Source organism: Lactuca sativa, chromosome 4 (genome assembly GCF_002870075.4).
Source record: "Lactuca sativa cultivar Salinas chromosome 4, Lsat_Salinas_v11, whole genome shotgun sequence".
NCBI classification, from domain to species: domain Eukaryota; kingdom Viridiplantae; phylum Streptophyta; class Magnoliopsida; order Asterales; family Asteraceae; genus Lactuca; species Lactuca sativa.
Genome location: NC_056626.2, coordinates 832,803 through 843,879, shown reverse-complemented (window position 1 = coordinate 843,879; position 11,077 = coordinate 832,803). Strand labels below are relative to the sequence as shown.

The 11,077-nt window shown below is 37.8% G+C and overlaps 1 protein-coding gene across 1 annotated transcript; it reads right to left on the bottom strand.

The window, feature by feature from the left end:
- Window positions 1-1,248: 1,248 nt before the first annotated feature.
- Window positions 1,249-3,579, bottom strand: LOC111920460 (inactive leucine-rich repeat receptor-like protein kinase CORYNE). The gene is made up of 2 exons (XM_023916038.2): window positions 2,003-3,579; window positions 1,249-1,803 (listed from the first exon to the last, which is right to left on the bottom strand). Exons 1-2 carry the CDS (start codon window positions 2,857-2,859, stop codon window positions 1,479-1,481), a joined length of 1,182 nt encoding a protein of 393 aa, XP_023771806.1. The 5' UTR covers window positions 2,860-3,579; the 3' UTR covers window positions 1,249-1,478.
- Between the last annotated feature and the right edge of the window lie 7,498 nt (window positions 3,580-11,077).

The window sequence follows — 11,077 nt, the reverse complement described above, 5'->3', positions numbered from 1 at the left end:
AAGTTATTAGGCACAAAGTTACTGCTCAGCACTGCCTATCATCCACAAACGGATGGACAGACTGAGGCAACCAATCGAACTCTCACAACCTTGCTAAGAAGTATGATGAGCAAGTCCTTGAAAGATTGGGATGTTAAACTTTCTTTTATTGAGTTTGCTTATAACCGATCCCCAACTTATGCTACCGGGTGCACACCATTCGAAGTGAACTATGGAGTGATCCTCTCACACCTGTTGATCTCATACAACTACCTAAGGGTAGTGAAGTTCATTTTGAGGCAACGACTCGGGCCAAAGAAATGCAGAAAATTCATGAGCAAGTCAAAGCAAAGATTGAGTATGTGAATGATTTGTACAAAAAAAAAAGGTCAACAAGCATCACAAGACGGCTCTTTTTGAACCTGGGATCTCGTATGGCTACATTTAAGGAAAGAAAGATTTCCTTCAAAGAGGAAGAACAAGTTAATGGCAAGAGGAGATGGACCCTTTAAAGTGCTCGAAAGGATTGGGGATAATGCTTACAAACTAGAGTTATTGGGGGACACAAACGTATCAGCAACTTTCAATGTTGGAGATCTTTCTCCTTATCTTGAAGATGGTCTATTGGAAGATTTGAGGGCAAATCCTTCCCAACCGGAGGAGGTTGATGTAGGGGCATCCATGCTATTTTCAGCTAATACAAAATCAGCCCATTTCATGTCTCCATCTCATCTTGGGCTTGAATCATATTCTTATTTTGGGTTCAAAACAGTTCAAGGAAGAAGTATCATTTTCTGGCAGCCCAATAAAGCCAAAGAGTCTCCATAATCAGCCCCATTAATGTTTTAAATGTTTCTTCAATTGTCTTTTAATTGTCTTTCATTAGACTTTTCATTTTCCTAGAGTTATGTTTCCTTTAGATTTCAGCCCTATATAAGGAGCTCTAAGTTGTAGCCGCAAAATCATCTTTTGAATAATGAATTTACCATAGCTTGTGAAGCTGTTTTTGAGTGTTCATATGCGAAAGGAGTCAGATTCTTGTTTGTTGTTAGTGTGGTGTTGTTGCTTTATCACTATTAACATCAACCATCGCCACTTTTGTTGATCTTGGTGGTGTTCAATTACTTTATCCTTAATCTAATCAGGTTGTCTACCCTACCCCTGTTCACAACCCTTTTTCTTTTATCCTATTTTCAGCCACTCAGGCATCAGCAAGCAATTAAGAAAAGACACAGACAGACTTTTGATTGTAAGGTAAAGAGAATCTGGTGAACAGGAAAGTTGAAATGTAATGAAAATAAGCCAACAGAATCCAATGCATCCATAATTGAATTGCATACAACATCTCCCGTGAATCACTAGTAAGTAGCATGAACAAAAACAAATCATTATGGGGTGGGTGTTGGTGAAGACATTTTGGTTGCTTCCATGTACAAAGAGCGATAGCATCAAGGAAGAAAAAAAAAGATTTATAGCATCAAGGAAGAAAAAAAAAAGATTCAAAAACTGTGGAGTTGGGTGAGCATGGGAACAAGTTCATCACTGGAAGGTCGATCAGCAGGCATATCTGAGAGACAAACTGCAGCTATTCTTACAGCCATCAACATCTCGTCTTCCTCCATTTCTTCTCCAAGGAGACTCTTATCAAGTGCTTCACGAGCATCATCCCCATTCTCAAGCAGCTGTCTGAACCACATCCCCATATCACCACTACCTGTGCTTGTTGCAGCTTCCCCAAACAACGGATCGCTTGGATCTTTACCTGTTAACAGAATCCCCAATATCACCCCAAAGCTGAAGATGTCACTCTTCTCCGTGTATATACTGCACAACCCAAACCATTCACAGCCTGGTTATTACAATAACAGTATCAATTGCCCAATAGAACAAATTAACAAATTCACATGCTTATTATACTGAACCCGGGGTTCCTTCCTTGTCTCACACTTACATAATATAACAAGTGTATATAACTACACACAACCATCAAAAGATAAAACACACACTTGAAGACTTGAAATACCTGAAATTTGGCCAAGATTCAGGGGCATTATAGGCTGATGACCTTCCATCAAAAGTGTGCATGATCCTAGCCAAACCACAATCCCCGAGTCTGGGTTCAAAGTCAGCATCTAACATCACATTTGAAGGCTTCAAGTTATAGTGCAAGATTCTAGGCGTGCAAGTAAAATGAAGATACTGAAGGCCTTTGATAATGCCTACTGCAATTCGTAGCCTGGCATCCCACCCAAGTTGCAACTCATTCTCCCTTGCTCTCTTCATGGCATCCTCAAGGCTACCCGTCGGAATGTAATCATAAATCAAACAAAACCTAACAGATTCACAAAGATATGCCCTTAACATCATCAAATGCCTGTGCCTCAAGTTCGCCAGTATCTCCAGCTCCCTCTGTATCCGTCTATGAGCTTCTGGGGACCCGGACCCGATTACAAAAGGCTCAACCTTCTTCACTGCAATTCTGAACCCATTGTCGAGTACGGTCATATAATATTTTCCATTTGGACTCGAACCAAGCACCTGGCTTTCATTTTCATTTGCTAGAGCTGATTGTAGGGTCTTCGGAGAGATTTCAGGTGAAAATACAACCGGGCCCTTGAGGATAGGAACTCTTTTCATATATATGAACACGCATCTTACAAGGCAAGCACAAACAAGAGCACAAACTAATCCGGTTATGCTTCCCAACAAGATGCTCAACATAACTCTTTGTAACTTGCCCCTAAATTCTGGACTCCGCTCTGAGGCCGGAGGCGCCGCCGGGATGCGCTTAATCGTTGCACCATGGCATTCCACACAATACAACAACAACACAAACACAAGCTTCACGAATATTATATATCCACTGCTCTTCTTCTCCATGGAAACTAATAAGCATACAAGTCTATCAAGCCCTGGAGCTCTCGGTCGGTCAGTCAGTCAGTCAGTATGACCTAAATAGAAAAATCTGAAAACCTGCTCAAAGATTCCATTTTTCATCAGAATACAGATGCAAACAAGCTACTTGCAACTGAGGGAAAAAATGCTCTTGAGAGAGAGAGAGAGAGAGAGAGAGAGAGAGAGAGAGAGAGAGAGAAGAAGAAGAAGAAGAAGAAGAAGAAGAAGAAGAAGAAGAAGAAACAACGAGAGGCTTGATAACAAACAGAAACAGTTGAAAACATTAATCCAAGAAAATGTCGAGTTACCAAAGCATCAGTACTGTGGAAAGGGAGGGGTATGTTTAGTTTAGCAGCTCAAGAGGAGAGGAGGAATCTTTGGATTTTCTTTTTACTTGAGGCCAGGGAAGTGGTCAAATAAGCAACGGAAGAAAGATGAAAACTTGAGGGGGAAGCCAGGCGACTTGGAATTGATTCATTCCCTTCTATTATTTGTGGAAGAATAAAACCCACACCCAAATTCTCAGCATTTACAAACTGGATGGGTGTAATGGAGTGTGAATTCAAAATTTCTTTTTGTTTTGCTTTTTCTTCCCAAACAGGAAGTCAAGTAAAGAGCAAAGAGAAAAGATGTAAAAGGAATAGCAGCAGATTCCAGTGGTAGTCACTGAGTGATAACTGATAAGGGAGGGGTGTACATGTTATTTTAATAATGGGAAAATGATCCATAGATCGATCGATCTTATACGAGACACTACTGTTTGACGTATGAAATTATAAACAGAAATAAGGGAAAACGACTAATCTAATTATTTTTTGGTTGTTTTTTTCAAATAATTTTTTTTTTTTTGCAAAATGACCGCTTGGTCCGGAATGAGTTGTTTTGGAGCCAATTTCAAATTTGGTTAAACCAGTAGATAAATTATGACCAGATAATATGGTTCTATCTGTTTCAGACTACACTTTCGATATCCCTTGTTTCGATCTACACTTTGACATCCCATTTCAAACACCTCTACAACTGAAAATGTCTTTTGATAATGAAGAAATGCAGTTTTTATTTGTAAGTTTCAAATTTATTTCTAATTTAGTGTATTTATTTTTTATTATACGTTAAAAAAATTAGTTTATGCAATTATATAGATTACATGAATTTTATACAATTATAGTAATCTTGTTAATGTAATTATAGGATTACATGGACTTATACAATTATACTACATGATACACCGTAATCAAAAACTCTAATTTTTGTTAGTCCGGAACGTGTTCAAAATCTGAAAATCAAGTCCGGAATCTGAAAATCATGTCCGAAATACATTGAACTAGGTCTGGAATTTTGGTCCGAGCTTTATGGTCCAGAATACCGTACCCGATTTTCGGATTCTGGAACACACACACACACACACACACACACACACACACACACATATATATATATATATATATATATATATATATATATATATATATATATATATATATATATATATATACCCGCGCAAAGCGACGGGTGCGAATCAACAAAATGACATAAAAAATTTGTTAAACAAAATGACGAACAGATAGAGATTTCTTATACCTGGGCTAGGATTAAACGTAAGACATTTTTGGGCTTATTCGATTTTAATAGAAAGAAAAACAAAGGAGGAGGTAGCGAGCATGAGAGAGAACCAAGGTTTTGCGGTCAATGGCAAGACATTCATGATAGACGAATGCTAGATCAATGCGCCTCTTCCAGTTTATATGAAATGTTTTATAACATGTACATCATATTAGACCGATTCAAATGGATATGAAGAACACTTAGTCAAACTTTGACCCATTCAAAATTTTTTCATCATCTTATTTGACTTTTTCATTATTATTGACAGATTCAGTATTTAGCGATTCAATTGGATATGAGGAACACTTGGTCAAAGTTTGACCCATTCAAAATCTTATCATCATCATCATCTTATTTGACTTTTTCATAAATGTTGACCGGATAAGATTTAGTATTTACCCATTCAATTGGATATGAGGAATACTTGGTCAAACTTTGACCCATTCAAAATCTTATCATCATCATCTTATTTGACTTTTTCATAAATGTTGACCGGATAAGATTTAGTATTTACCGATTCAATTGGATATGAGAAACACTTGGTCAAACTTTGACCCATTCAAAATCCTATCATCATCATCTTATTTGACTTTTTCATATTTAACCCATTCAATTTGAAGATAAGCTTAGAAGACCTATTCAAAATCTGTCTTTGACCGGATAAGATTTATTATTCTCTGATGTATAAAGTTATTGTATATGATGCTTAAAAGCTTGTACCTATTAAAATTCAGCAAAATCTGGTAAATGCTTTTTAAGGTATAAAGATTTATAACGTGTACATCGTATTAGACCGATTCAAATGGATATGAAAAACACTTGGTCAAACTTTGACCCATTCAAAATCTTATCATCATCTTATTTGACTTTTTCATTATTATTGACAGATTCAATATTTAGCGATTCAATTGAATATGAGAAACACTTGGTCAAAGTTTGACCCATTCAAAATCTTATCATCATCATTTTATTTGACTTTTTCATAAATGTTGACCGGATAAGATTTAGTATTTACCGATTCAATTGGATATGAGGAACACTTGGTCAAACTTTGACCCATTCAAAATCTTATCATCATCATCTTATTTGAGTTTTTCATAAATGTTGACCGGATAAGATTTAGTATTTACCAATTCAATTGGATATGAGGAATACTTGGTCAAACTTTGTCCCATTCAAAATCTTATCATCATCATCTTATTTGACTTTTTCATATTTAACCCATTCAATTTGAAAATAAGCTTAGAAGACCTATTCAAAATTTGTCTTTGACCGGATAAGATTTATTATTCCCCGATGCATAAAATTATTGTATATGATGCTTAAAAGCTTGTACCTCTTAAGATTCAGCAAAATCTTGTAAATGCTTTTTAAGGTATAAAGATATATATATATATATATATATATATATATATATATATATATATATATATATATATATATATATATATATATTGTGATATGCTAGAGACGGTTGTATTGAAGTCTCCGGTGGGTTTCGTGCGGACGCCTTCTCCTGATATCACAGTACAATATAGAAGGTATATTGTTAGTCCACGTCCGGGAAGGGCTCCTAGGATGAAGCTTCGGCGATCCAGTCAGTTTTATCTTCTAAAAGAGAAAGTGTATTATGGAAAAAGCGTTTTCCCCTCTTCGCGAGGAAGAAGGGTCCTTTATACCTGGTTTGAGAGGCAAGTGGGCCCCAACTGATTCTGTTGGACATTCCTTTGTGGGGCGTAACTTTAGGATGAGGTGTCTAAGCCCATAAGTATAATTGGTATGTACTTGACTCGATACAAGCATGGTCCATTTGGGTTGCAATTCTCTGGAATAATTTGATAGGATGGATATTTGAGAAAGAGGTTACTGTGATTTATTAATATATTATAGTATAATATATTAATTGAGAAATCATATTGTTTAATTAGTATTGATCAATAATTAATTTAGTGATTTAAAGAAACTAATTAAATTGAAGGTAACTGGTTATGTAAATCAATGATACATATGGTGTAGGCTATTGATCCATGATGGACTAAGCTTATGTGAAAGTCCATGAAGTATTAGTCCATATAAGTTATGGACCATAAGCCTAAGTGTAAGAATTAGGGTTGTTAGGTCCATTATGTGTTGCGTCTTGGGCTCGGTCCTTAGCCCAATTTTGTATCCGGATTGGGCCTGTCCATCTGTGATTTAATTATTAGGGTTTAGTATTTATAGATGCTTGCATGCATCTTTCTACGTAGCGTTTTAGTCGATCATTCATAACGATCATTATTGTTTTATCGATTGTAACCCTAAAAGCCTCTACAACGGAAGTTCTTCATCGAGCTCTTCTGAGGCGTGAATCTATTGAATCATTCAGCTTATTATTGATTCATTCTCTTGTTTGTTATTTCGTTTGCATTATTCTGATTAACCTGTGTAAGATCTAAACTATCAAAGAGTTTTTCAACTCATCAATTGGTATCAGAGCAGGAGGTTGTGTAGTTCATACACATCTCTTCTGTCAAAGAAGTGATTAGGGTCATTCCGCATTCATTGATATTTATTGAGCCATCACTCCATAATTGACGTATCTCATTAGTTATTAATCTTGCCCTAATATTATGTATTATAAAGTCTAATCTTATAACAGGTTAAACGATCAAGTATGGACGATTCTCAATCCAACCCCATCAACATCTCTAACAGCATCAGATCAACAACCAAGATCCCAATCCTCTACACTCAAGACTATGAAGTATGGACGCACCATTTTGAATATTACGTTATTAGATCGGAAGATAACGGGTATCTGATATGGGAAGCAATCACAGGTGGCCCCTTCGCTCACTCAAGCACTTCAAGAATCATTAAAACTCAGAAGGAGTACAATGATCTATTAAAAGATGTAAAGGACGTCGCTTAGGACGAAAAGGAGAAGTTCCAATGCAACATTAAGGAATTGAGACTAATTCGATTCACTCTTCAATCCGACACGTTTCGGTTAGTAAGTTCATGTGGTACAGCAAAGGAAATCTGGGATCGGCTGCGAGAGCTGTATTCCACAGATGAAGATCTGGAGCACTCGATTCAGACCCTACTTCTCTCAGAATTTGGAGAGTTCAAGCAGAAGCCAGAGGAGGTTGTTACACAAAGGTTCGATCGGTTCAATCATCTTCTCAGTAAGATGATCAAACATGACATAGAAAGAAAGCTCATCGAACAGAAGGTCACTTTCTTAAATGGTCTAAGACTCGAATGTAGGGCAGTTGTGTCGACCGTTAAAGCACATGACCAGTTCAAATCATATTCTTTGGCAAAACCTGTGGGGAATCTGAAATCCCAGGAAAAGATTGTGCTGCAAGAGAAGAGCGTGGTTTCAAACTTGGGGTCTTTGGCCATTCTGTCTAAAGGTAAGAGCGCAGCAGAAGAAGAAGAAGATCTGAATCTGGAAGACTATGATCTGACATCTGAAGATTATGCAATGATGGTGTCAAATCCCAGGAGGTTCATCAATAAGAAGTTCCCTACCAACAAGAACCGTAATTGGCAGGGAAACTACAGCTCTGAAAAAGCGAAAGAGGAGCCAAAGGTTGAAGAACCAAAGAAAGAAGCGAAGGGTGAAGCTGACTCTGGTGTCAGCTGTTTTTACTGTGGAGGGAAAAATCACTACACAAAAGATTGTGTGTTGAAGAAAATGGCAGAGAAAGATGAGGAGAAGGATGAAGAAGCAAGTCTCCTGAAAAGACCTGAGGAGATTAAAAGGAAGAAAGCTGCTACTAATCCCTCTATAAATGCTCTGATTGTGCAGGGTTCGGTAGATGATGATGAGTTCGGTGGCGTACAGGTGTGGTCGACCAACTCAGAAGATGATGAAGTGAGAAAGCCTACTCATGGAAAGGCTTATGTGGCGAAGAGTGGTGACGCTAGTGGAAGATGCTTGATGGTAACAGATGTATCCTAGATGAGGGGATACAACACTGATGGTGGAAACGAATTGGCTAAGGAGCGAAAGGATGTGTGCTTTACAGCGAAGCATCTCAGTGTGCAGATCAGTGAACTTGATGAACTGATCAAGAAGGTACAATCCATTTTTGTTTCATTTAAAATTCCACAAACATCATATGAAAAGGAATTCAATAACTTGAATTCAAGAATTTCAAATCTAGATAGTTGTTTAACTCAAACACGAGTCACGAATTCTAATCTGACTGACCAAATAAGCAGGGTGTCATCCAAGAGTGAGGAGCGAAGAATGTGGATTGAGCAGAAGGAGTTGGAGCTGGTTAAGTCTAGGGATGAAAATATCTATTTGCAAAGAGACAATCTTAAGTTGTTAAAACAGAGAAATGTTTTTTGTTTGATTGCAAAAAGACTTTATACTAACATTACACAACTGCATTTAGACTGTGAAATAGGCCAGAAAATACATCACATGATTTTACCCTTCCTTGAGCTAAAGGAGGATGAAATCGATGCCGAAGCATACAACTGTGAAAGTGTTGTATCTTCTGATGATGTAAATCCCACTTATATGTTTGGTCTGGACAAAATTGAATCGTTTATAAAGTCCAACGACCATAAGGACATGATTAAGAATCTTTTAGATGAAAATGATAGGTTGAAACTCAGAGCCGAAACTATACAAAAATTTGACTCATTGAGTACCAAATTAAGTTCAAAAAATAAAATTGATGTTGAAAATGCATCTGAACTTAATGAGGATGATGACATGAGTGAAATCTCTGTAGAGGATGAGGTTAACTGTTCAGAGTTTATTAGGAGCGAACCTGAAAACCACAAAAACTTGAATTCTGAAAATTCTGTGGAATTCGCTCGTCTGTCCAAAAATAAGTCCCCAATCCTTAAAGAAAAGGTCGTTGTATACCAAAAGGTAAGAACCACTCCCAATCAGGTTTATAAGGTCACAGGAGTAACCGAACATCAGATAGCCGAACTCACTACACTGGTGAATGAAGATAATGCAGATGGTTGTGATGAGTTTTTCTGGACTGCACTGATAGACAACGCAGATGAAACAGTCGATTTGTCAGAGCGAACATCATGGAAGGTCAAAGGTAGATATGTGGCAGAACCACTTAATAAATCTACCAACTTTGACGTGCCCAGTACCAGTGGCACAAAAGAGGTTCCAGTGGAACACCTCTCCTCAACAAGCGAAACCTCTTCCATGGAAAGTGAACCTGTTGTTCAGAAGCCGAAACAGAAGGCAAATATTCACAGACAACCGAAACAGGTAAACAGTCAAAAGCAACAGAGGAATCTGAGATACAAGAAAAATCTCTCAGAGCGAAAGCAATTTTGGCGCTCTCAAAATCCTCACTATACTCACTTTGATAGAAAATCCAAGCCAAAAGGAGAAGAGAATAAGGATAAAAGGAGCTTCGGTCCGTTGGATCAAAAGAACCAAAAGAAGACTTTCGGGCCACAGAAAGAACAAGACCGGAAGGATAGGTTCGGTCCTGAAAGTAACAACAACCGACAGCCTGGTTTCGGTCCACCAAACAACAACAGACAAAGACCAGGGTTCGGTCCATCAAGCTTTTACAACAGAAGACCCAGTTTCGATCCAGCAACCTACAACAACCAAAAAGCCAGTTTCGATCCATCAACAAATGGCAACCGAAGGTCTAGGTTCGGTCCCTCAAATGATCACAACCGAAAGGGTCATTTGGAACCTCAAGTCAGGAAAGATTCTCATTCTAATTTCTATTCCTCTAATTCTTCTCGATCTCATTCTTCTTCTAAGCCTAATTCTCGTCCTACACCAAGCTCACAATTGACGAAGGATTTGAAAGGAAAAAGTAAGATTTCCTCGGCAAATGAAGACCGAAAGCAAGCTAAAGTCCAAACTCCTGAACCTAAATCCAAAAAACTTGAATCTAACTCCAATAAAATCAAAGTGTTTACTATTAAGAGGAAAGATAAAACAACATTAATAAAACGAACTTATCTTGTTGATGCTTCTCTTACTATTCTTGTTTCTGTAAAAGGCTCACAAGGACCCAAGAAACTTTGGGTTCCTAAATCTGTTTAATTTTTGCAGGTTATAAGTGACGAGAAGTTCGACAAAGAATGGTACATAGACAGTGGCTGCTCACGTCACATGACAGGAAGGAAGGAAGAGCTAAGGGAGTTTCGGTCCCTTCAAAATGGTGGTAACGTTAAGTTTGGTAACAACTCCTATGGAACGATAAAGGGTTATGGGATGATAACCAATGGAGACTTTACAATTAGGAAAGTGGCTTATGTAAAGGGGTTGCAGCATAACCTCATCAGTGTGTCTCAACTGGTGGGAGGTACAGGTCTCAGAGTCTCGTTCGATGACGAAGGTTCAGAGATAATAGAGAAGAAATCCAACAAGGTTATTCTCAAGTCAGAACGAAAAGGTGAAATGTTTCCTCTGAATCTCAACCCAATCAAAGGAATCCAGCCATATGTCTATTATCTAAAGCCCATTCAGACGAAAGTTGGTTGTGGCACCGAAGGCTCTCACACCTCAACTTCAAAGACATCAACAAGCTAGTCATCGGTGATCATGTTTGGGGTCTTCCACTGCTTAAGTTCGATCGAGAACACTTATGTGCTGCTT